The sequence below is a fragment of the Trachurus japonicus genome, chromosome 4 (assembly GCF_045865225.1).
Source record: "Trachurus japonicus isolate A0001 chromosome 4, Traja_1.0".
Taxonomy (NCBI): domain Eukaryota; kingdom Metazoa; phylum Chordata; class Actinopteri; order Carangiformes; family Carangidae; genus Trachurus; species Trachurus japonicus.
This window is the reverse complement of record NC_140910.1, coordinates 8851567-8879067: the sequence shown is the minus strand read 5'-3', so window position 1 is coordinate 8879067 and position 27501 is coordinate 8851567. Positions and strand designations below refer to the sequence as shown.

Sequence of the window (27501 nt, the reverse complement as noted above, 5' to 3'; positions counted from 1 at the left end):
GAAATCTTGTGTGATCAAACATGATCTGTAGCCACACTGCTTTGTTATGCTATGTGCTCTCAGTCAGCTCACTTTTTTATTGGTTACATTCAATTTTAGTCACATTCCACTTTGTCGGTTCCCCCTACACACAAGAGGACTTTTGATCAAAATGATCACCATTGTCAGGGCCTACAATCTGACCGTCAGACTATCTAACTGGGTCTATCTGTCATTTGAATGTTAATTAAAACATTCTGTGTTGTATTTGATTTTGTTCTGAGTCACTTTGTGTTGAGAAAAAAAAGTGCTTAATTGACCAATCCCCATGATTCTGTTACTAGTCCGACATTACTTTTGGGAAGTGTGGTTGTCAAGCAGCTGTCAGGATTCTAACTGTTACAACATGTGTTGTTATGGTAGTTTCAGAGTGGAAAAAGTAAGTGGATCAGTTTACCCCATTGATTTCTCTGGTTTGTCTCAGTTTACCCCTGAACTGGGGTAAAGTGAGACACAAGACCACTTTTTTTAAACAATCATATTTTCACTGTCTTTCGTTCTAAATACATTCTGATAATTTCCATTGCTAGGCAACATCCTGAATTAATGGGAAATGTGTAAATTTTACTGATAAATCATTTTAGCTCGCTTAGAGGGGAGCAAATGTAAAAAGTGTCTCACTTTACCCCACTCTCCCCTAAGCAGACTGACACCATCCATCTTATGCAGGTAATTACTAAAGCAGGTCATAATATGAACTGTGTGGTTTTGTGGAATGATGTAAAATCAGATTGTCATCAATCATGGAGGCATTGTGGGGCAACTGTCCCATGAGTACAAAAAGGTAAAATCCCCCATCCCAGGGATGCTCACAAGTGATATTTTCCAAGTCCAAGTCAAGTCTCTTGTCTTTATGGGGTGAATCCAAATTAAGTTTCAGGTATTTTAAGACAGTAATGTGTGTTCTGTCGCCTGCTATATGCCGTTCATCAATTAAAGGCGAAAAAGCCCCCCAAAATATAATAATAATAAAAAATAATTTCAATGCATGTGCTGCATTACTCCTTTATCTATTAAGGGTGAATAAGGTGATTATAATGAGGGACTGGTAATACAATTTGGCCCTGGACTTTTGACTTAGGAGTGGCTTACCAGGAACCCACCTGAAGCCACACCTCATGTATGGCACATTTACCTCATTAATTAGATTAGCGCATTGAAAGTTAAGATGTAACAAGAGCAGAAAACAAAGCTGTATCAAACTTCCAGGAGTTCAGACTTGATCCCCGTTGTCTCCTGTCTTTCATTGTTTATTATGTAAAACTGGACTCACTGCCAGCTGTGGTTCTGACCATCCACTGCTCTTGTTTGTTGCCTGTGGACTTACTGTTAGTTAGATGAATAAATATTTGAATCCAATTGAAATTTCCTGGATTTTAACTCATATCAGAGTAGTTAGTTAATAGTTTTGTAGTGTTAAAGCAGTCCTCTGCCGCCTCAGTGTTGAATGATAAAGATACAAACACATAAAAAGAAGGGTGACAGTCGTTGGAGTGACAGTCGTTGGTGGGAAGTTGGTTTCGACTTCGTTAGTGCCCTATTGTGTTCTAACGACAGTCGTTGGAGTCACTTGCCACTTGTGAACTGTTGTGTTCTGTTCACAAGTGGCAAGTGACTCCAACGACTGTCGTTAGAACACAATAGGGCACTAACGAAGTCGAAACCAACTTCCCACCAACGACTGTCACTCCAACGACTGTCGTTGGCACTTGGAGCACAAAAGGGAACCAGTGACATCATCACCCTTGTGAACGCCCACACAAGAGGTTAAATAGTGAGTCTCCACACCAGATAGTCGGACCAGTCCCAGCCTGGTCAGTTGCGTACATGAACTGATGAAGCCTCTTGGATGAGAGGTGAAACGTCTTCCTAGACAAATAACTAAGTCCAGTTGCTTTCGATTTAACCTCCTTTGAAATACTATGACCTGGGCAAATGAGAATATGCACCGGCACATAAAATGAAGGAGATGACGGCTTCAAAGAACCACAATAAGGAGTGCAGTCTGCTTCTCTCGGCCAATCACTGTGCACAGCGATATTTATTTATTTATTTAAAAAGGACAATGTACATTAATACCATCAGCTCTTTTCTCTTTTTAAGGAAGAGAAAAGAGGAAGCCCAACGTAAATGTACCGGGATTAGCAAGTAGGTAATTTTCACCCACAGTCCTCTGGCAGTTTACAAAGAGAAGATTTCAAAGTTTAAGTTGAAAATTTCATGTGAGAAAATCACTGCAAACCTCATCTCTCAATATTAAATTAATGTATCATGTTAACAGACCCATACCTGTAACAGAGATGCTCTCCAAAAACATACAGTTAACAACTACAGTGGAACACTATAAGCAGCAAAATGGTCAGATTTTTTTTTTCAGAATTTGAGACTAAAAACAGAAATTAAGGAAGAAGAAATGTTGGACTTGGTTTTTATGTTTTATTCTTGTCAAGTTTTAACTAGTTTTATTTTTTCCCACTGATATATTGTAGTTTTCCAAGATAAAGTATATGGCAGGGCAATTTACTGAGTGCATTCCACTTACCTGTTGTGAAATTCATAAATCTCTGGCAGATTGCCAAACAAGACATCCCTCTTGTTCTCCAGGGAAGGAGGGGTGAGGTGACTGAGCTCTGAGTTATCTAGCTCTGCGAAATAACCCTGGGGAGAAGGTTTGGACAGATGAAGCATTGAAGAGAAAAGGGGAAATAGATATCAAACACTGACTCTTAAAGCAGAAGTAAGCGGAATTTTTGTGTTAATATAAGTCCTAAATAGTTCTATCTTCCGACGGGAATCACTTATATACTGTAGAGTGTTTGGTCTGAAACACGGGTCTGTCAGTCACTCTGCTCTGCTGTAAGCTGAGGAGAAAACTTTCCTTGTATCCTACAACCTTTATCCAATGAGGAGAGAGAACGGCATGAAGGGCTGTGTGTGCAGCCAAGGGATGCGCGTGAATGCGGTGACGTAGGGACGAGGACCAATAGATTCATGACGAGGGCGGGGACTGCTAAGTCCATCGGCTGGCAAGAAGTTAGCCAGATCGCTTACTTCTGCTTTAACCTCTGCACATCAGTGCACAGGTCAACAACACCTGTTGGTGATAAGAATAAAATTCTGACGTCCACACTGTTACAATGTACAGTCGGTGTTTTATGAAGTAAGTGCTGTACAGAATCAGTGCATTATCTTTGTTGTATGTGTAATTCAACAGAAAATTTACAAGGTTTATAATTAACCAAACATACTGAACCCTGGAGGTCATATGAAGTTCACACGGTGACAATAATGTGCAGGTTGGATTTATCACGAAAAGAAACGCAGCATTTTTTTCTGTGGTTTTGTTTCTGCTGACATTATAAACTTAAATCTGAGTTTGAAATTAAAGACAAGCTCTCTGATATTACTTCATCATCCTAATGCGAGAGAATGCATTTGTGTGTTTGGGGAAAAACTAAAACAATTGAAGGTGTAATGATGAAATAATTTAGAAACAGATTACACTGGGCATACTATACCTCCATGATGCTTTGCAGTTCTTCCACATATAGCCGCTCTGTTTCAATCAGCTCAGTCATAATGTGTCTGCAGAAAAGAGGAGAAAAAGGGAGATTTCACATATAACACATGACACCAGTTACCTACTCCTCCCCCCAAAAACATGACCGTGTTCATATTAATTCATGCAATAATAAAAATAATAATAATAATAATGTTTTTATCATTATTATTATCTCTTTGCAAACTTCCATACACAACAATAAATCAATACCCAGCAATGAATGTGTCAGTGAAGTGCTTTTTGGTCACCTGAGACCGACCTATTGTCTACTGAGCCAGTCTAAGCCGTGGTTCTGCTATTGTTAGCTAAATTGCCCACTTGGACCCTCTAACTAGCTAATGACAGGAACATACAATAATGGCTTTTCAATCATGGTACAGCAGTAATGACACGCTCTTTGAGGATAGTGTTTTGTGGCCGATTTGAATGAGCAGTGAGCTCAGACTTCATCAGGATTTTGTCTCCCAATACACATAAGAGACGCCATTACGCAAAAGAACACGGGGAAACTTGTGCTTCACTATGGAAAGAGATGAAGTAGTCTTTGTTCTCCTGTTCTAGTCATCCACAATCCAATTCACCTACATAGATGTTTTAGCAATTCAGCCTATTCACTCGAGAGGCTGATTTCTGTGATCACCATAATAAAAGCTACAATAAACAAGCTGAAAACAAAGTAACAGATTCCTGTGAGGGTCAATCGGTCAATCCCGTACAAACACCAGTCGTTCCACTATTTCATGTTTATTAATGTCCAGTTTCCCCGGGGGAATGTTAAAGCTATCTCCAATTCCAAACATTACGCCACTAATGGATCAGCATTAATATATAATAGAATTATATACGCGTATATGTGCGTTTGAATTATGAGGATCATTGGGTTTCGATATTGAACATTTAATTGTGTTTGAGTACTCTAATACTGCAGTAGGTCTTCTACAAATTCAGTACCTAACAGTGCTGACTGATACAAATGATCCAGTGGAGTTGCTGGGTCATAAAGTGGTTGTGTAAGAGGTGGTTGCAAGTTAAAGAGTATCATCAAGTGACTTGTTTTTTTATTTATTTTTGTGTGTGTGTAGTAATGAGACTACCTCTCCCTGTCCCTGTCATATATACATACTTCTGTGCCTTTGGGTTTGGCTGGATGTGAGTTTCACTCCAACAATCGTTTGACAAACTAAAAATTTAACCACTTGCGTCAGCTTTCAAACACATGGAATGAAATGCAGTTGCAAAAAAAGTTTTAAGTGAGTTGAGATGAGTCTTTTTGGTAGTTTTAAACTTTGATCATACCCATAAAACAAAGTAAACCCAGACAACAAACAATTGCACATGCAGTTATGGTCCTTATGTCATAGAAATGTGCTAAAAGGCAGTTTGATGTACATTATAATTTTATAGGCCAGTAAAGTTCAAAGCAATCATATTGGATGCTCCCATTTGTCATGTCACACACACACACACAAGGAACTGAAATGTTTATCCATAAACGATTAACCACAGATTTCTCCTTGATGCTACAGGTCTGTGCAGTAAGTGCACATCCATTAGCCAGACCCAGACTGTAAGTGAAGTGCTTCTCTCTAACCTCATTATAACTAAGAATGTGCACAAGTATGGCGGCACAATGGGCTAGTCTTATGTGCTCAGTGCCTAATTGCATATGGCTGCTATCTTAGAAAGCGCTTACAACATAAGTGCTGGCGCTGATTTGTGCCATTTTGCACATGCACACAGACACACTTATCCTCCTGTTGATGTACAGCCATAATCTGGTTAGGTCGCACATGATATGTGTGTCAGCTGATGGCACTGAGGACACGCATTCTATATATTATTGCTAAATGTTACGTGAATGCTCTTCGCCAGTAGAAATGGTTCCAAGCAAATACATGATTAGATAAACCACAAACATTTTTAATTCTAAATTCCCATGACAAGGTGTCAGGGTGGTGGGAAACTAGATAAGTCAAAGTTACAGGCAACAAAAGATAAGGTGATAAAAGTATTCAAAGCACAATAGAAAAGAACAAAGTACCAACAAGGACAATGGGAAAACACACAGTTAAAGGGACAACGAGGAGTTTCTATTTGGTTATAAAAAAGTCTCATATTAATGTGGATGAATCTTCGTTACCCACACTTGTTAATGGGCCCATTTTCGATAAATATATAATTTTGTCTCTATCGTTATTTTGTTATTATTAGTGGTGGTGGAAATGCTGGTCGAGCCGACCAGCGTTTCTTTACTTTCGGTTTCGTGGCGAGTCATGAGAATAACGCAGCCGAATCGCCGTTTATGATCGGAACTACGATCGTCTTCGAACCTCTGACTTTGATTCTTGATGAATGAAAACATGAGTCTGTCTTGCGCCGGACAAAGAATTTCACGGTGCGCGCGGAGGCTCATAAATGTGGTGTGAAAATGCTTCGCTTTTCCAAAACTCCTCGTTGTCCCTTTAAATACACAAGGGATAGAGACACAGGTGGTTAAATCAACACAGGTGAAACACCTTGGGTAATCATAGGAGGAAGAGCACTTGTCCAAGACGTATCATAGAAATGTACAGTAAGTTTAAAAAAAAACATCTTAGAAACATGAAAGCAATGTTTGATGAAATACTGATGCTGACCACAATGGTCTACAAAGAAACTCCAAAAATAAAACTGTTAAGTGCTAAAGTGCCTGTGTATAGAGGCGCTTTCCCACTTTACTGCATGAGGATTAATCATCAGAGTTTAGAAGAACACAGAATAACTGAATGTGGTTTGCACTTGGCACTGTGCATCCTCATACTGATGGCAGAGGTATTCAGGAGGCATATTGAGAGCCTGCAATGCTTTCTGTTGCTTTTTTCATGACTGCCTGCTCATACAGGCTTGTATAGGCTTGTGCAAGTTGCATAGCAGACAGCCTGTTACAATGTAATTCCATAACGAAAGCACATGCTAACAAGTTAATAAGCTAACAGGATAACAAGCTGTCCACTGTCTATCTCTGGTGCATGAATGAATGTACCAGAGTCTTCTCTAAACAGATTTCCATTTGGGTGTAAATGATACTGAATGACTTTGAACAGTTTGCTGTTTAGGGGCAGGCTTTTGCTTTGACTGAGGTTTCAGACTGTGACAGTGGGGAATAGTTGTAGTGGCCATGCTATCTGGATGTGTCCTGTCCCTGTTGTGGGTAATAAGCACTTAAGACTAATTATCCTTGTAGGAAATGTTATGGTTTTCTGTTTGTCATGGTGGTCTAGACAGAGTCAGAACACCATGACATGTTCATTTTCTTACTTTTTGTGGAAGTATTAAGAACTGTTGGAAACATACAGCGACTGTAGTTGCACATTTTTCAAGAAAGAGTAAACCAACATCGGACAAATTTAAAGTTGTATTTTGAGTAATGTGAACTGAAAAAAAATCATTTGTGGCATTATTTGCAAAGACCTTCACTTTAAGTACCATAGCACCATTCATATTATAATTGTTATCACTTTATCATCATATATCATGATTAGAATTATTATGATATATTTTCTTTATTTTACTTTAGGCTTTCTTCTGTCTACCGCCATATAAATCACAAACTGTCAGGACTGTGTGGTGCAGATTGCACTTCAACAGGTGAGTCAATAGCCCTGAAGACTAAAACCTTGTTTTGCTAGCATTATAACATCTGGGTTGATTAGGTTTGTGTCTTCGTAACCAGCCTCAAGTTATTCAAGGAGCTTCCATTTTTAGCACTATGGTGCTTGCAGAGGATCCCGAGTCTGTTCTCTATTCAAGTAAAGTGGAAGTTATGCTCAAATGTCTTACTTACTCATCAATTCATTTAGAAAATGACTTATCCATGAGCCTGTAATAAATTCCAGAAAGAGCAAGATAGGGAGGGGGGTGGGATAAAGGACAGGGGAGGTAAAGAGGTTTCCCTGCAGCCCAGTGGTTCCTCCCCCTTCACATCATGCACCCACCCACCCACCCCAGCACACAGTGTGACTCTCACACACATGCTCAGACAGGGACCTTGAGGGCAATCAGAAAAGACACTGAAGCTCCGTTCAGATGGACTTCTTCATCTAACAGGACAAACAGTGAGACGACAAAAGAGGAAGAGAAAGAGAAGGGGGAAGTCTGGCTGACTGGAAGAGAGGGTGAAAGAGAAAAAAGAAGTGGTTGGAGAGCCTGAGGCAGATAGGTTGAGCGAGTCCACAGGCGCTGAGCAGAGGAGAGGAAGAGGATTTACCTGGACTCAAAAAAACACTCTGGTAAGTCAGGAATACAGTGTGTGTGTGTGTGTGTGTGTGTGTGTGTGTGTGTGTGTGTGTGTGTGTGTGTGTGTGTGTGTGTGTGTGTGTGTGTGTGTGTGCTGAAAGATGTTGCTCTAAATGAAATACGTATATGGTACTTTCCACTGTTCAAGGCTAGTTGTCAATTTACAATGATAGACTGACAGTTAGAGAGGTAAGACGAGTTTGAAGCCTGGTTGGACGTGACATGACATGAGATGTGTCAATGTCATGAGAAAATAATATGAGAAGTCATAGGAGCTTTTCTCCAGGTCTCTGTTGTGATATTGGCAGCCAGATCAAGAGTTTACAAGAGTATTCCAGTAAGACTAAGAAGCTGAATCAGGTTATGTTAGTTCAGAGAATATAGTCTCCACCATGTAACCATGATGTAAAAGCACACAAAGTCATTAAAAACTACTTCTGGTTAATGATTCATTTGAAAGGAGAGGTGTTCACTCCATTATCAGACATTATCAAACATTATCAGATTGAACATGACTAAAATTTGTTCTTAGTAAAAGCCAGTCCAATATGTTGTTTTTTTATTTTGAGTTTGAAATGGGTTATATTTCTTGTCCCATGGTTTATTCTGCAGCTACCATTGCCAGCAGCGCAAGTCGTAACAGGTGTCTGTCAGAAAGTATCAGCATTAGGCAACAGCTTTCACAACGGCTTATCTTAATCAATGCTTCCAGGAATTCAGAGAGAAATCATAGCCTCAGAGATGTATGGACAGATGCTGAGTTGTTTGTGTTTTATGCAGAAATCTGGCTCCCAAACCATCAAACAACGTTAAGTTAAGTTTCCAAACCATTCTACAATATAATAGTGTTACTGCAGGGCAGAACCAACAATTGCTATGATAAGAAATTAACCAACAGTCAAGATATGATAAAAAAAAATGACCTCTGGAAACAGCATCTGGAAATATGTCAAATTTTATCATCAGGTGATGGTGTTGGATGGAGTTTAACTTGCACTCTCTTTCCTCCAATCATCTTCTTGTCTCTCTAAAGCCAGTCTAAAGTCTATAGCCATATAGTCAGTCTAAAGCCATACAGCTGGATATGACACTTCTGCATTCAGATCAGTGATTGAGTCAGACTTTATCTCAGTTTGAGTAACAAAACTATTTTTGATTAAAACTAGGTCCACATGTGTTTAACTGCGGTCTTCATCCCTGTACACTGCTGGCTGCATGTCCTTTAACAACCTTTTCTGTGTAGACAGGTATTTTGATGTGTATTTTTGTAAAGCCACAAAGCCAACCTCAAAGGGCTTATTAAACAAATGACCACAGACTGGCAACTCTCCTGTGGCCTTGGTAAACACAGTGTGCGTTGTGTTGGTTGAAAAAAAAAAATGCTAATTTTTTTCTGTAATACAAATTCAACAGTTGTGACCGGCTTGCCTCCTATTTTTACTATTTCCATTGGTGGTGTTATGGGGCCTGTTTCTTCTGAGGAAACAGGAAATATTGCCACAATATTGCCACAATATTATGTTATGTTGACACTACACATAATGACACTACACATAATGTTGACACTACCTGATGGAGGTCCCTGTGACCAAAACGTTGTCAGTGTTAATTAGTAAATGTAAGCATAGATGAAGTGGAATATCGCCAAACATCTATCAAAGCTTATAAAACCACTTGTTGGTCGAATTTTGATCAATGCAGTGCGTGTGAAGACACATAACCTTTAATGCACATCCACTTAGGTTTCATGTACAAAATCAGTTTGTTACGGATTTTTTTCATGTACAAAATCAGTTTGTTACGGATATTTCACATGCACTCACAAGTAAGGAGCTTTAGATAATCCGGACAACCTCTCAGTTCAAAGAAAAATAAGTTGTAAACAAAGTTATTCTTGAATGAAATGTAACCATCATCTCCTGAATCCCAGATCAGTTACCAGTTATCAGAGCCAACAGACTCTACGATTAAATTCACATTGAATCAACATGTGACCACAACCTAAATAACAGAAATATTCTACATTCCTGTAATATTTCATACTGATGGTGAATAGCATTCATTATGTAGAGAACCAAAACTGTATCAAACTATGTTACACTGCATGATGGTTCATTATGGTGTTAATACCTCAGTCTCTCAGGTCTAACTCAAAGTGGAACATTTACCTGTATTCAAATTAACTCAACTCATTTACAAGGGAAGCAGCATATGTAAACAGGTAACACAGACTTTGGTTGTAATATGGGTTCACTTGAGACTTGTCCAAAAATCCTGTTTTCACTTTGTGTGTGATGCAAATGTCTGCCTGAACGTAGGAAAAACACAAGTTGGCTGGGCGGTCTGTGCTTTCAAGCACCAATAACAGCCAGGTGTCAAACATCAGCACCTGCGCACAGATGTCCATTAATGTGTGCACCTGAGATTATGTTCTCACTCTAACAAATCACATTGCACTTCTTGACAAAGGGTCTCAAATTTTAATCTGCTCCACTTTAATGATGTGGTGCCACATGAGTCCACCTGCTATTGTTCTGTTCTGGCCATCTAAAAGTAAAAGGATGAAACAAACTACTCAGAGAGCACTTGCACTGAACAAACCCTCCAACCCTGTGAGTGACCACAAGGAAATGAAGCAGTATTTTTTACTACATGTATCAGTTATGTATCATGAATGATAGAAGCATTTTATTTTCAATTTGTCAGACAATATTCTATGCGTGGATCGTTATTCCTGTTCATTTCTTGTGCTCCTTGATCAAAGCACCTGACTCCATTCGTAGCTGACAGCACTCAGCCCAATGCACACATTGTCACTCCTGCTTTACAGTGATAGTCAAGAAATCTCTACTATAACAAAATAAGAAACTCTAATTCTTACAGTATACTACAAATTACAGACATTTTGAAAGTTGTCACAAAGGTTTTTGTTTTTTGGTATGAATAATCTCACCTGACCAGACCTGACCTGACCTGAATCATAGTGCAGCCATTCACAAGCACTATGTATATTTATGGAGGACTGCCTTGAAAGGACCTTGGAATCATAATAATAATAATAATAATAATGCCAATCTAAAGAAATGGTTCATAGAAAACCAAATTTGTGGACACTAGTCCCTGAATCCCCTGTAGTACATCGCTTAATTAATTAATTAATTAATTAATTAATTGTAATTTGATATGTACTTGTTGTTCTTGTTGATATGAATATTCCCCTGTCTGAATGGGGGATGTATACATTATTGTGTGGTTGAGGGGTAAAGGGAGAACTGGTTGTGGATTGGAGGGTGTTTGTGCATGTGTGCGTATGGGTGGGAGGGGTGGGGGTCAAAGTGTAATGTTGCTGTTGTAAATATTGTGCATACATATATTTGTCTTAATGTAAATTGCTACCTTTATTATAGGTCTCATTGCCATGCTCCATCTGGCAGGGGGACTGCCAACGGAAATGAGCCTTTTGGCTATAATTGGGTGCATTTACATTTCATCTTTTTAAAATGTTCATTAATGTACACTGTCCCTCTCGAACAAATAAAGGAAAAAGAAAGAAAGAAATAATGGATTACATAGCGCTTTTCTATTGATACCCAATACCCAAAGCGCATACAGTAACCATTATTCATTCATACCACATTCACACCATTATAGACTGGGTTAGTCATGGTTACCTTCTATTTGTTATATATGACACAGGTCCAGACAGCTGTGGTGATACAGTAAATGTCCCACAATAGTTTTACTGAATATAAGTTCATCTAAGGTCATACCTCTTCATATAATCAGGATATGAGTGGGACTATTGTCATTTGTTTGTGCATCATATGTTTATGTTTGTACAGGCAAAATAGCAAAATTGTGCTCACACTGTTTTGAAAGCATAAACATTGCTTTGTCCTCAGTCAACCAATAATGGTAAATGACTGTGGTGGTGACATGCATTTGAATATCCCTGTGCAAGGAAAACAAAGACTTTGTTTTATCATGAGCATTACACCTGTCAGATAAATAATATATGGGTTTGGTAAAAAGGTGTTTGTTTTGCTTATACAAATGTGCACAAATGATATTTAAACAAATGAGACCATTCCGGAAAGATGTTGCATCAATGGACGGCTGCCGTAAAGGACTCACTCTAAACTTAAATATTATTGTCTGAGAAAAGGTTTGGTGCAGAAAGGTTGCATTTACTGTGCACAAATGTATTTTATTATTTAACCAGATAAAAGCCCATTGAGATCAGGATCTCTTTCGCAAGGGTGACCTGGCCAAAAAGGTCAGCAGCACGAGACATAGCCGCAGTACATGTCAACACAGATTACAAAGAGTAACAGATTAGCTAGTTATATCCAAACAAATGATTGATTAACACCTACACGCGTCTAAAATACAGTAACGCGCAACAGAGAAAGGGACTTGCTTCAGGATGATGGAGGGTTTCCCCTTAATAAAATCTCCTGAAAACTGAATGCTGCTGTGTGTAACAGGTTATTCAAAGTTACAGACCACTACCTGATGCATCATCAACTGCTGTAAAGGCTTGACCATGTGTTGCAAAAGCTCTTTATTGTTGGATGACCCCAGTGTTCAGTAAAAAAATATGCTGCTGGGAAATATGTGTTCAGTCTATTATGTGGCAGCATTGCACACACGTCGGCAGCTTCTGTGGTCAGGGGCTCTGTGGGGCTAAAGCCCCTCTATTATAACTCTCTGTGCTTGGTCAGCACTTACATTCACAGCGTCCTCCGCAGAGTTAAAGGCAATTAGTCAACACGGTGGACAGGCAGTTTTGAGAGTGTTTACAATATACAATGGTTATGAAGTGGTTTGCGTTTGTTCGCCTAACAAAAACAAAACAAAACAACAAAAAAAAGAAGTAATTTTTCATTAATGGAATAATTAGTGGAGGAGTTGGAGTAAAAGTTGACTGGCATGACTGGTATTTAATTTTATACAGTGCAACTTGTGTCACAATAGATTACATTTTTAGAATAATAAATGAAATATAAAACCCTGCACCTATATTTGTATCGATGGATTTTTTTTTAGCGATTAAGTTGTTTATTAATATTGACACAATTAAAGCAGAAGTAAGTGGTCCGGTCGTTTTGGCTAATGCTGCGTTCCAGGCAGGCTTTTGAAATCGTAAATTACAGCTTCAAGTCACAACTTACGACTTTGTAGCGTTCCAGGCAACCCACTCGTGTTTTTCCGACCTGTTTTACCGGTGAAAGTCACTATAACGGCCACTCGTAACTTCTGACCCGTGAACTTGTACCAGATCGAACTGGTACCACTTCACGTCGGAAAAATACGAGTTTCCTTGAACGCACCATAACAGTCCTCGTCCCTGCGTCACCACATTCACGGCGTCCCTTGGCTGCACACACAGCATGCCGTTCTCTCTCCTCATTGGATAAAAACTGTAGGATACGATAAATGTTTTCTCTTCGGCTCAGAGCAGAGCAGAGGGACTGAGAGACCCGTGTTTCAGACCAAACACTCTATGTAAGTGATTGCTGTCGGAAGATATAACTATTTAAGACTTATATTAACACAAATATATCACTTACTTCTGCTTTAAAGATTCAATTACGGTCAGTTTGGTATGAAAATATGATCACCTTATTGTCACAACCACAACACAGTATACAGTCCAAGTTACTTCTACCTCTACAACTATGGTAGTTAGAATAGAGATTACAATTCAAATTGGACAGTAGAGCAGTAAACAGAGCAGCAGACATATTTGAATTTCAGTGGCTTTTTGCGTCATTAACTACACATGGTTGTCCTGCTGGATAAAGTCTTGTGCCTACTGCTTGTGTTAGTGTTTGAACTGGTCTGCCTGGGAGCTGTGGTCTCGAACCTACTCTGCTCCACTTCTCACCTGAACATCCCTTTGATCCAAAAGCATTTTCCTGGATTTTAACTTCTCGTCTGTGTTTTATGATTTCAGCCAAACCGTTGCAGGCATTGCTCTACAGATACAGTAAATGCTAACTAATGAGGGCGACAGATGAGAGGGAGATGACGACTGAGACTTTGACAACTGTCATTTATCCCAACAACAAGCTAAATTCCTTCCAGCTACTTGTCTAAACCTAACTTGAGTAACAACCGTCAATTCCTCTACTAAAGGGCACAGACGGAACCCATTTCCGTATAGTGTGTATACTGTATATGGCCAACTCACTGAATTAATTATCTACAGTCAAGTAAATTTACCAATGAAAGTTGTTGACATACCTTTTCGGTCTTACAGCTTGTTAAGGCACTGTTAATTATGGAAGCTGTAATTAAACTTTATGAAATTTGAATTTTAATATTTCAGCCTGGAACAAACTCTCACTGCCAAACACACACACTGTACACGCCGCATAACTAATCAGGACAGAAGAGTAATTGGTTCACCCGAAACTCTTGAACTGTGTACCCAGTGAGTGATCAGAGGAGCCACTCTGAACAAGCAGGACCCAGCAATCATCACCCTGAACAGATTAATCCCAGAATACTGTTCTCTACTAAATTATTCAAATCCTTTTTTTTCCTCTCACCCTTTACATTTGGCCAGTCTGCACTGAGAATGAGTTCAATGTGGTCGTGAGTTGTTACTGATAATATGGCCGACAATGGCAGGTTAAATATTAGACTCAAACATTAGGAAGGAAATAGGGGATAGTGAAGGGACTGCCCTTTCAACCCACTTCTACAGAAATTCACACCACATGCAGCAGACAGCAAACAGGACTCCCTTCACGGGTCACCGTATGAACAGTCACATGAAGGCGACACAGCTGATAAAGCAATTTGCTCTGTTTAGCACTGTTAGTGCCGGTGTTGGAATGACCTGAACTGAGTGTGACCCCTTAACCATGTCATGGTTATTTTTGGTTGATTAGAAACTAATACTATCCTAGTGACTGACAGTATAACTGAGTTAGTATATAAAGACATCCAGATTTCTGTCTAAATTTTCTTAATGAATGTGAGCTGTGAAGGTCTCAGTCTGTTTTTCATGTGCGATGGGAAACCCTTTTCTTTCCTATACAGCTATACTGTACCTAAGCATACAGTAGTACCACATGAACAGTGACAGTACCTCATACAGTATAAAGTGCCATATTTTTTTCTTTCATTCTATATGCCACTCACTGCCTGTAGGGTTGTAGCTCTTTCGTTAAGCAGACTTACATTATACTATTCTACAGTCATCAGTCGGATCAGTTTTCATTTTATTTAAGATAAAGAGAGAAAAGATGAGTAAAGCCCATGTCTCTGTATACACACAGCCGCAGTGCCTCACATTGTTATTCACCTGCCAGCTTCTGAAGAGGCTCAGCTCTGTCTGGAGAGTCTGAGATAACTACTACGCTAGTTCAGTATTATGAATTCTGGTGCCACTCAGGCAATTGACAAAGTTAATTTCATGCACTGAATACATGTCACATTAAGTGCTAAATGCAACTCTCTGGATGATTAATGAGAATTTGTTCAAATACAAGCACACTTCCATATAACGTATGATTGCTAGTGTATGTAAGGGTAGTACTACTACTAGAGGTTTGATAGATGATGCAGTTCTGTCATCAGCCTTAAACTACACATTTATTTGTATTTTCCGCTCTTGATAAATTCAAGGTAGAGTCATGAAGAAACATCAGGAGAAAGAGAGAAAAGGTGATGCAACTCACAAAAGATTTATTGCAGTTTGCCATTTGAGCTATTGAGCCACTTATACTAGGATGTCTTGTAAAAATGTATTCTGTTGCTCTGTCAACAATGAATAGAGACAATAATGAAGATAACTACAGCTGCAGCCAGGATTGGTGTGTGGATGTTTTCAACTGTGCATCTATGTGTAAACCAAAAATTCAAAGTCTCTTATGTCTGTCTCTGATTTGGATTGTTTTTCTTTTCTGTTTCAGGTGCCAAAGGTTCCTTTAACATGCTTATGTTACGATAGCCAGAAGGCAGAGAGAAGGTGAGACTTGCAGAGGTTTCAAGACAAGAAAAAATTATATCTGGGTGCTATGAAGGAATATCTGAGTTACCGTATTCTTCACATGGCAAATCAAGTTCAGTAACAGAGCACCTAGACTGCTGCAGAGTCTGACAAAGGCCTACTGGACTTGACAGCATCAAACAGCTGAGAGGACAGGTGCAGTAGAAGGGAACTGAGATGCATGTGAGGTGAGACAGACATTAGAAGATAAAGTGAAGGATAAGAAAGAAGACAATTAGGTAGATGAAAGGGTTGCTAGAGACTGAAGGTGAGAAGTGAAAGTCAAGTGAGAGGTGAAACTCGAGAGGGAAAGGAGGCAGAGATGAAATAACATAGCCTACTCTGCAATCAGCCAAAGGACATAAGACAGGGAGGCACAGCTCCAGGAGATTAGAAGTCTAGACAGCAGTCAGTCTTCAGGCAGTCGTGATGTTCATGAACTTCCGTCGTATCCACAAGTGCCAGTGCGTGCAGCTTCTGACCACAGGCCTCGCACTGTGCATGGTGATGGTGTGTTGGGAGGAGCTGGATCACCACGTGGTGAGCCACATGCGCTCCTATACATACCGCTACCTGGTCAACAGATACGACTTTCTCAACTCTTCCTTCACCATCACCAAACACTACCACAGCAAAGATGGTTCTGACAGCGCGACTGGTTGGATGTGGAACTATTCGTACCTTATTAACCACCCGGGTAAATGTGAAGGAGATGGAGACATCAACGGCAGGGATCATGTCCTCCTGCTGCTGTTTGTGAAATCATCACCAGAGAACTTTGAGCGCCGCCGGGCCATCAGGGACACGTGGGGGAACGAGAGCTTCCTTTGGTCAGAACTCGGGGCGAGTGTGAGGGTGGTGTTTGCCCTCGGTACGCACCCCGATGTCAAGCGGAGATCCGGGGTGCAGACCGCGCTGCTGCAGGAGGACCAGGCCTACGGAGACCTGATCCAGCAGGACTTTGTGGACTCTTTCCACAACCTCACGGCCAAACTGATCTTGCAGTTCCACTGGAGCCACGACTACTGTCCTCAGGCGAGCTTCCTCATGTCAGCAGATGATGACATCTTTGTCCACATGCCCAATCTAGTGAGGTACCTGCGGCAGCTTGAGAGCAGCCAATCGGGGGCTAAAGACCTGTGGGTGGGCCATGTGCACAGAGGAGCCCCTCCAGTTCGCCGAAAGAACAGCAAGTATCATGTTCCCTATGACCTGTACCCCTGGCCGTCCTACCCAGACTACACTGCTGGAGCGGGCTACGTGGTTTCAGGTGATGTGGCCGATAAGATCTACCATGCAACTCTGGTGATGAACTCTTCCATCTACATCGATGATGTCTTCATGGGAATTTGTGCCAAAGCCATGGGGGTTTCTCCCCAGGAGCACGTGTACTTTTCAGGGGAGGCCAAGGCTCCGTACCACCCCTGCATCTATGATCACATGATCACGTCACACGGTCACGCGGCTGATGTGCGATCGCTCTGGCACACGGCGACAGACCCTACAGTGTACAGCAACTACAGAGGATATATGGGTAATCTGTATTGCACTGCAGTGAGAGTGGTGCTGCTTTGCCTGCCATATCACCAGAACACATACTCCTGTATGGCTGCTTTTACATAAATGGTTGTTTGATGATGGCACAATGACAGCGCCATGTTAAATGTATACGTACCACACACACACAAAAAAAGAGATTGTCATTTAAGAGTCTAATGTTATATTTCACTGTCTTGTTGGATATTCTGTGTAATTGGCATCTGTTGGCTTCTGTTAAGCAAACATACAGTTATTGACCATCAGTCAACAGCAGGTTTTTGTTCATGTGAAAGAACAACAAGATGAGTAAAGGACACCCTAGTTCTATTGACATGAGGGATTTTTGGTGTGTGTGTAAACAAATCCACAGTGCTTCACATTATTACCCACCTGCCACCTGAAGACTGAACTACTGAACTAGCTGCTAAACATGATCAATCCTGCTGCCACTCAGGCAACTGAATACATGTTGCATTAACAGCTAAATGCAACTTGGAATGATTCATGAGAATCTGTTCAAATGTGAATGCAGTTCTGTATAATCTCTTATTGCTACTGCATGTAAAAGGTAGTTATGGAGGTTTGACAGATGATGCAGTTTTGTCACTAACAAGCTTACCTGGCTATAGGTAAACTCCAGTAAGAGATGGACTTGTTTGGCATGACAGTAGTTTGGCAGATTAAGAAATTCAACTTGATGTGTTAAAGCATAATGAATTATAATTCTGTCTGTGAGAACTGGTACTAGCTTGAAATATGAATTAAATGTATAATTGTTGGATATATGTTGAATTTTCTTTTGTGTTGTCAGAAGCTCTTTTAAGTTGTGTCATGAATGACTCTCATGCGGCATCATAAATTTCTTGCTGAGACACCCAGCCTGCCGGCAGGACAGACCGCATCTGACCAAACTCTGAGCTAATAACTTCCCCTACCGAGCTAGAGAGAACAAGAAGTAATAAAGATAGCAAAACCCTTTTGAATTATTGCACATCTAAGTTTCTCAACTTGGGACTCTCAAAATACATGCAGAATTAACAGAAGCAAGATGAAAAAACATTCTACCTGACTCAAAAGGATGTTGTATGTATACAAATGAATCCTACTTCAGGACACCAAACACAGGAACACAAACAGGAGTGACAAAAATAACCTGTCATGGCAGTAGACAACAGTTTTTTTTTGCCATTTGAGGGAGGTAGAGAAATAGACAGCATCACCTTTTAAATTGATATTAAGTTTTTATCAAACAGTTGCTTGTTTACACATTCATTTACAGAGAAATATACTAATTCATTTGGAGTGTTTCTAGCAAACTGGCAATCACCAAGGTCTATATTCACTAGCTGGTCACTGTGTCCGTCTGCTGTTTGGTGGTGAGCAGGTGGTGCACATGGGTTCATGGAGCTGTTTTGGTGAACACAGCTGCCTGCTGCAGCTGAACAAAAAATGAGCTACAGCGAAATTTGACCATTAGCATTATCAACTCTCATAAAATTGCCATGTAAAGCCTCAGTTATACACACACAGACAGCTGCAGACACCACTGACGTATAGCCCTATTGTATCTATTTTTTGTGTACAAGTGCATTTGCAGTTGCTGCACTTAAAGCAGTTGCTGTGTGGATTTGTGTGGACTATCGAGTACACCCTCACATGAAATTTACGTCGGACCCTCACATACTTGTAGAAGTTGGTTATTTATCTAGAAAAACACTCTGCTTCACTTGTGGGAAAGATTTGATTCACAAAAATATCATATAGAAAAATTCAACATACAGAAGTTAAAGTTCCGCTACAGCAAAAAAAACATACTGTAACAAACTAAGCAGAGTCAATATTTCCATAGTTCTGTTAGTAACAGGAAAGTTACAAAGAATGGGTGGCTCTGCCAACATAAAGTTAGAGTACGAGCCCAGTTAACACAGTGGTGAGGGGAATGACAATCACTGACATGCTACACTAGACTCGAGAATATTACTTCCTATACAGTGGCAGTGCTTTTGTGACGATCTCAGGATATTCTGCTTTAATCCAGAACGTAGGGAGAGCTTTTCTGTTGAGTAAGAAGCAGCGGAGAGACGATCCCCACATTTATTACTAAGCGCTGTGGGTTTGGAGCATGTGAATCACCTGTTGCAATAAACCCGTAATTTAAACAGGACTCTTGGTTTTTCTTTTAAAAACAGCTTTCTTTTTGTTGGCAGTCGTCTGGGAAAATTTCCGAAATAAAACGAATGGAAGTGTAAATTAGACAAAACAAACGATTTTATATTTTTTCATTCTGTCTCTGCGGCCCGGTACCAACTGATCCACGGCACGGTACCAGTCCGCGGACCGGTGGTTAGGAACCCCTGCATTAGGGGATGTTAGACTGTCAGGAGTAATAGCACATGCTAGACAACAGCCTGTATAATGACCCTGAGGTAGAATAAGAAATATATTTTATTTTTTATTTTATATATTTCAATTCTGCTGAAATGGTTTGGTGTAAGATTTTGGTTAATATTAAAGCTGAGTGGAAGCTTGACTAATGTTTTGAGAAGCCTCTCTCTATATATATCCTATGGTATGATGATAAAGATTTGAGAGATTTGACACTTTCTTTTTTCACATTTCAGAGTCAGGTAGATCATGTAACGCTTTTCATCATTAATCACCCTAAAGTCCCACATCCCACCTTGCTCAGTGTGTTAGCATGCATCAGGCTAAACACTGGTCAGCAAAAAAACTAAATGTAAGAATGACCACAAAGATTCCTGTAAATCTACAGTACAGTAAGATTTAAGTTTTATTTCTCTGGAAAGATACATTTCTGTATTATTAATGTTTTCCTGAGCCGACTCACTGCTGCAATGTTAAGTAAACATGCTGTACAAAGATTTGGCTCCTACACACTGTATAGTCCTGGCTTTAGAGGGGCTTGTGGGGTTTTTTGTGTTTTTTTTTTCTATCCACTCCTGTTCTACTTAACAGTGCACATTTCCAAACTCATACAAATAACCCAAAGATTATGATTCTGAGTTGGCAAGCATGTCTAGCAAAGCCAAGATCAGCCACTTTAATCACAGACCTCTTCAAATTATGTATTGTATATTGCAGGTTCTGCATACGGTTTAATAGCTCTAGCGGAATTCCTTCATGCCACTCTCTGTATATCAACACTGTCCAACTATCTTTTCTTCTGTAACTGATTTATTTTTAGTCCACACACATCACAGTCTCACGACCTGAGCTAAGCTATCTTACATTATTTATTAAAATGTAAATATATATTTTTACGTGTTGTCTATTTCCTTCTCGCGAGTCTACGGCTATCCTCTCTAAGAGTGTTGATTCTGGCTATTCAATTCTTATTTCTCTAGTTTCTGCTGGACCTCTATATACATAACTCTACCTTTGACAACGTTCTCTGTGTTCTTGTAGGATAGACATCAAAACGCATGACACTCTGAGCACAAGAGTCCGCGACTGTCTTGCGGTGTGACTCTGGTTCTTCTGGATAACACCTCTCGTCAAGACAACAACAGTACATACGCTTATGGCATCTCCACATTTGCCTGTGTCAGCCATACGTGACGTCATCACTCTTTTGGCCGGACAAACACGCATAGTCCTTCAATAATTCCATTGTTACATCCTCTGCATCCTCATGAATCTATCTCTCAAATTCTCACAATACTTTCAAAACGTAATTCAGCGCGCGCGCTGTTCCGATCATATTGACACACACAGCGATCATTAAGATGCTACATGCGCTCTAAAGCGAGAAAATTCACAGGCGTGCCACAACGATATGGGCGCTCTATACAAAGCCAAAATACTGCTCGCCCCCCCAGACAACTCCATTGACATACTACTGTAACACGCGATTGAACGCGTCATTCTGCTCAATGAAGTGTGTATGTGAACTACAACTACTAGTATCGGTTAATGTTTGGCAAAAATTTACTTGTGCGCGTCAGCAAGTAAAATATTCTAATCAGGAATATATAAATAAGACAATAATTACATTGTTATAAAAAAAATTTCTTCACCTTTGAATTTAAACAAAGTATTCTAAATCTTTTATCCTTGCCCTGTGACCTCCAGTGCCATTGCTTCAACAACAACACAGATGTTTCCCTGGACACTATGACAACCATTTGATTTTCTGCTGCCTGAGACATTCACCATTTTCCTATGTATATCTCATTGATGTTGGTTGTTTCATAGTGACATAATGCTCACAGGGGCCTTCGCCCTCGAGCCCTCCCTTCCTTGTCATAGAGTACAGTCCTCAGGATGTGGAAAACCGCTCCATCAATGGTCCTTTGGCCGGCAGGATATCTGATGACTGGCAGGGTGAATGTTGATGCATTGATACTTGTTCCTGTCCAGGGACAGCTGACCGTCTTGAGGACCTGCTTTACCCAGTGCAGGTATCGTGTGATTCTGTTTAATGTGAATATATAAAGAGTACAGTAGAAGAGGACTGTGTACAGAACAAATGCATTTAAATAGAAGACTGTTCCCCATATACAGTATGTAGCATTAAAACTTTGAAGCAAACAGGGAGCATTATTTTCACCAGCCTGATAAACGAACATCAGGCATTTACTGCAATCAACTAATCGTTTTAAATGACTCAATATATTAATGTTGTAGTTCACTGTTTGTCTCCAACATATGCAAGTCTGTTAGCATGTCTGCAGCTAAAGAACTGATGACAGACACATGTGAACAAACTCAGTCTGTTGGTGATAACAACGTATAGATTATCAACTGATGACGATTGATAACTTTTATAATGGACAAAATATGAAAAGTTTTAGTAGTCCTTCGTCCACTTGACCTTTAATTAGGGCCCCGCGGCAACGCACCGGGCAACTGGACCCAACAGCATGAAATAGCTGCAGGGACCGGAGATGCACCGGGCGAAGCCCGGGCACTACTGTTATTGTGTGGATTTTTTTCTTCCTTATTAGGGCCCGCGGGCAATCGCACCGGGCACTGGTGCCCAACAGCATATGACATAGCCGGCAGGGACCAGTGCCCGGCGAAAGCCGGGCACTACTGGTTATTGTGTGGATTTTTTCTCTATCTTAATTATTATCATACTTCCGGTTCACTTCCCGCCGACTTTCGAGTCCGCAATACTAGTCCCCGCAAACTCGACGAGATTGCAGGACATATAACTATATCCAGAACTGTGTGCGGCTTTGACATCGGTGCTCGCTGTGCTATAACTTTTCTCAACAGTCTCAGTTACCGAATATTATCGCGGACGTAAGATCCGCGATATTACACTCGAACTGCGCAAAAATTTTGCATGTAAGTCAATGGGACGGGCGAAAAAAAAAGAGCGAAAAGAGACCAATCATTGAGTTTAACAAACGTCTTACTGCTCAGGCATACTTTCACCTAGAGACTCCATTTAAACTTTTAAACAGTATAGCACAATGTCTTGTGTATTGTCGTATTACTCCACGTTTTGATAGGTCATATAGTTTTTGATCAATCCCTGACCAATGACCATGATCATTTTTGTGGAGAAATTATGAGTTTATAATGTGGGTGTGTATTGCATGGAATGTTCGTGTCAGAGTGCGTGACATCATCGGTTAGAGTGGGAGAGAGTGAAGAAACATTCTGTATTTTTTTCTGGATAAACTGCGACCGACGGCCACAATTTACACTCTACAGACATAATTTTTTCAGAATTTGTAAGACAAACTTGTTATCTCTCATGTCATGTGCTCAAAATATCAGAGAGACTTACAGAATTGACAGAATCAGCCTCTGAGTGCGGCACACGTCTGTCCCTGCTCCTCATTGAGTCCAATACAAATATATTTCTGAGAGGAGCAGAACGGCCTGATGTTTTAAAACTGCCAGCGTCGCCAAAATATTTACTGTAGAAACACCAAATCGTAACGAAATTTTCAGTAAGTCCTTAGAGCAACGTTGATCTGTGTTTTGTTCTGATACGAGTTACCGTTTTGTCATGCTAAGCCCTACTTGTGAGACCGGTTTAGAGGCAGAAAATGGCTGTTTTTCTCACACGTTTTCTGTCTGTCTCAGCCTGCGGTGGCCCCTATCGCCGTGGTAACCTCTTTGATCCTCAGCCAGAGCTCGTAACTTCATAAACACTCCACCTGGCGCTCGTTTAATGTTAATAAACACAGACACAGCAAATCAGCACTGACTACGGATGCAGCTACTAACTAACTATTGTCACAGGTCATGTCACACACACACACACAACTCTAGAGCCCGCTTCATGTGCATTACTGTCACACACACAGCACCACAACCACACACACACACACAACTCTACACACACACACACCACTCTAGAGCACAACTCACAGGATCAGCACACACAACCACACACACACACACACACACAGACTCTAGAGCCAGCTTCAGGATTACAGTCCCACACACACACACACACAAACACACACACACACACACACACCAGCCACCCACACACACAGACTCTAGAGCCAGCTTCAATGTGATTACAGTCACACACACTACACACACACTAACACACGACAAACAACACACACACCTTCATGGTAGGATTACAAACACAGTTAAACGTGCAACAGAATTTAAACTTAAACCATGATTTACTCTGGTTTAAAGTTTAAACCTTGGTGTGGTAGTCCACACAACACACACACAACGCAAGCACACACCCACACACACACACACACACACAACATTAACACAGGGTAACCTAATGTGGTTACAGCTCCTCGCATATCAGTGGCTTATAGAAAGATGATCATGATGTCCGTCTGATCAGGCTCTGTCCTTGCCTTGTAAGATCGTGGGTTTGATTCCCATGTTGACAGAGAGGCAAAATCGGCAGATAACCCGCGGCCCATTTCAAAATTCCCGAGAAGGAAATATTTCTCCTTCAAAGTTATAATTAGTGTGACTAGCTGGAATCAGTTCACACTATTGTTCTTCACTGTTTGGACCATTTTCATTCCCTTCCGGCCTTTTTACACGGACTTCTTCTAGTCCTCTTCGATAACTTAGTGCTACATTTCAACAACAATTCATAATATCCAAAAACGGCAAGGCTTTTTTAGCTGGAACTTTAAACGGCATTACCTTTTCTCTCCTTTTTAAACTAATTAATAACTTTTTCAAAATATTTTAAAACATTTTTCCACAAAAATCTCACTCCAACACTCATGCAAAAGTCTCAACCCCTAACCTCTTCGTCTTCACAAAACAACTCACAACTTTTCGCCACTGTAGTAGTAGGGGGTACAGCGGTCGACTGCCTGCCAACCCTTAAAGGTCACAGGTGTCGAATCCAATGGAAGAACTCTATGTTATGTTATGTTGAATTCTGCTCTCATCCTCCCACCGCCTTCAATTGGTTACAGGTGTTTGTTATCTTCTTGATTAACTCATAACCAGTTGCAGCACCATCAACACATTACAATGACTGACAACAGCGTCTAGAAAGCAGTGAGCTCTCTGTAGCCGAGTGGCACGAGTACAGGCTATAGAGATCATATGGACATCGGTTTCGAAGTCCTGCCTCAGAACATTTCAAAAATCAAAACATACATTGCTTGACATACTTTTGATTCCAATTTATTCCCAGACTGTCGATTGGACAGTCTTTGATTCCTCATAAGTATATAAGCTCATTGTAACTTCAGGTTTCACCTGTGGCCATATGGTTTAAGTGTGTTAGGTGTTGTGCTATATCAACAATTCATATATCCAAAACGTCAGCTTTTTTTTGAACTTTATCGGCATTAACTTTTTCCTCTTTTTAACTATTTTATACTATTTTCAAATATTTAAACATTTTCAGCAAATTAAACTCTAGACAAATTATTTTCTCCAGTTTTGTAGCACACTTGTCTTCTGGCTAAAATTTCTGGTCAAAATGCAAAGAGACTTGATAATAATTTTAAATATTTTTTAAATGCAGCCAGGGAGCTCTCTTGCTCTCATACTGAGGCCCAATGCGAGAATTCACCACAACTCTGTCTGACAACCTGCTTATGTCTGTGCTCTCTGAGGCGAAGTGGCAGAGTAAAGATTTATTGATCATGAGGTCATGGGTTCGATTCCTTAACTTTTTTTTTTTGAACAGAAGCCAGTGATCCTCTTATAAAGGTTTTTCTTTACCCCCTCACATACTGTCGTCTGTCTGTAGCCTAGCGTTTTGCTTGCTTTCTGAGACCTAACGGATGCTGGTTCAATTCTTAGCCTCAAAACACCAATTAAGTGAATTATTTTCCCCTTATGATTAATTCATGATACAATGTACGCCTAATAGTCTAATATGTTGTTTCTTAGGGTGTCCATCAACTCAGAATTGTGTTTATGGCTGCAATAGAAACTTCCAGCTATTCATTGTGTACCATGATATGATTACTTGGTTTTTTATCGGCATCAAACCTCAACAACATATTTATAACATCTGAACTGTTTATGATTAGACACGAGTGTAAACAATCATCGGAATTGTGAGATTATCTACTTTCCCCAGGCTCCTTGAGTGGGAGCCTCTATGACAAGGGACCGGGTGCGTGTAATCATGGGTGCAGGAACAGATGCAGAAATTTTTCTGGTCTTTCCTATTTATTTTAAACATATTGGCTATTTTAACAATAATACAGTCTGTCACAAAAGTTCCTTCATATGGCTCAGAGTTGAAAGGCTGGCAGCTCGGTTAGCTGTCAAGGAGTATAATCAGGTATAGCTCACGCTGTAGAGGCAAGCTTGCACTGTGAGGCAAGGACTATGCTCCAGTCTGGGATCAAATCCAGTGGAGAGGTTTACACTAAATGGCCTCTGAATCGTAATTTACAATGGTCCAGCTGTCAGCAAACGCGGGGGGTGGGGTGCGACGGAGGTGGCTTGGGCGGGTGCAAAACAGGCAGGTCTCCGCCCACCCCCCAGAGGTGAATTGCTAAAAGTGCATGGCAACTGAGCGGTTTTAAAATGCCGAAAAGGGTCGGGAGTGTGACATTTAAGCTCATTGAAAAATCTCACATTCATCCAACAGTCCTCAACCTCTACTTTCATTGCAAGTTGTTGGAACGGGCCTAGATGGATAAGGCTCCTCTCCCTGCCAACCATTCAACAAGGTCACAGGTTCAAAACCCACCTGAGGCAGTCTAGTTATGTCCACCAACTTTGACCTTTAAACCAATACCACTTGGTCTGGTCACAAGATCAACACATGATAATGCTAATGCGCCCCCCCCCTATTCTCGTAACCTCACCCTTGACATTCGATCTTGGTATTGATGTGAACCACTGTTTCTTGTCATTGTTTAAAAGACCACCGCACTAAGATTGACTTTTGGCACTGGAACTACAGCGTTGGGCTAGTTTAACTTCAGCGTGAGACAGAGTGCAGTGTCACACACCCCCCCCAGAACAACATCTCTCTGCAACTGTGTATACACTGGCCTAGAGGCAGGGAAGTGAACAGTCTGCTGAACATGAGGTCTGTGGGTGCGATACCTACCTTGGCAACCCATTTGTATGGTGATTCACTGCTTGCTCTACTTAGCTAATTCCTGCAACAGCGGTCAGTCTGCTGTCAGCAGTCCAACACCACGCATGTCATCAGGAAATGGTACTTTATCTAGTTATTATTATTTTTTCCACTTCACGCAACATTCGGTCCGCTACTAGTCCTGCACTCCAACAAGTTGAGGACATATTATATATCAAAAACGGCGGCTTGATCGTGATCCCGCTGTGCTATTACTTTTCCCCTCAACAGGTATCGTTGATATTTGCTGACGTAAGTCGCGATTTATACTGCGCACGAATTTTTTGCAGTAAGTCTATGGGAAACGGCGGAAAAAAAAGACCAATCATTGGAGTTTAACAAACGTCGACGCTCAGGCTACTTTCCACCTAGAGACTCCATTTAAAACTTTAAACAGTTAGACACAAGTCGTGTGTATTGTCGTATTTACTCCACGTTTTTGATAGGTCCATATAGTTTTGATCAATCCCTGATCAATGACCATGATCATTTTTGTTGGAAGAAAATTATGAGATTAAATAATGGTGTGTATTGGACAGAATGTTC

At 40.5% G+C, this 27501-nt stretch overlaps 2 protein-coding genes across 14 annotated transcripts in view; one reads left to right on the top strand and one right to left on the bottom strand.

Moving 5' to 3' along the window:
* mcf2l2 (MCF.2 cell line derived transforming sequence-like 2) overlaps positions 1-27501 on the bottom strand; it is a 116753-nt gene that overhangs the window by 46253 nt on the left and 42999 nt on the right. For all 13 annotated transcript variants that reach the window (XM_085773812.1, XM_085773803.1, XM_085773805.1 and 10 more), the window contains exons 16-17: positions 3558-3624; positions 2582-2697 (exon numbers count right to left, since the gene is read on the bottom strand). In XM_085773812.1, coding sequence (XP_085629938.1) covers positions 2582-2697; positions 3558-3624 — 183 coding nt within the window. The remainder of the gene's footprint in view (positions 1-2581; positions 2698-3557; positions 3625-27501) is intronic.
* Positions 16104-18194, top strand: b3gnt5a (UDP-GlcNAc:betaGal beta-1,3-N-acetylglucosaminyltransferase 5a). Its single transcript, XM_085773815.1, has one exon. It carries the CDS (start codon positions 16311-16313, stop codon positions 17502-17504), a length of 1194 nt encoding a protein of 397 aa, XP_085629941.1. The 5' UTR covers positions 16104-16310; the 3' UTR covers positions 17505-18194.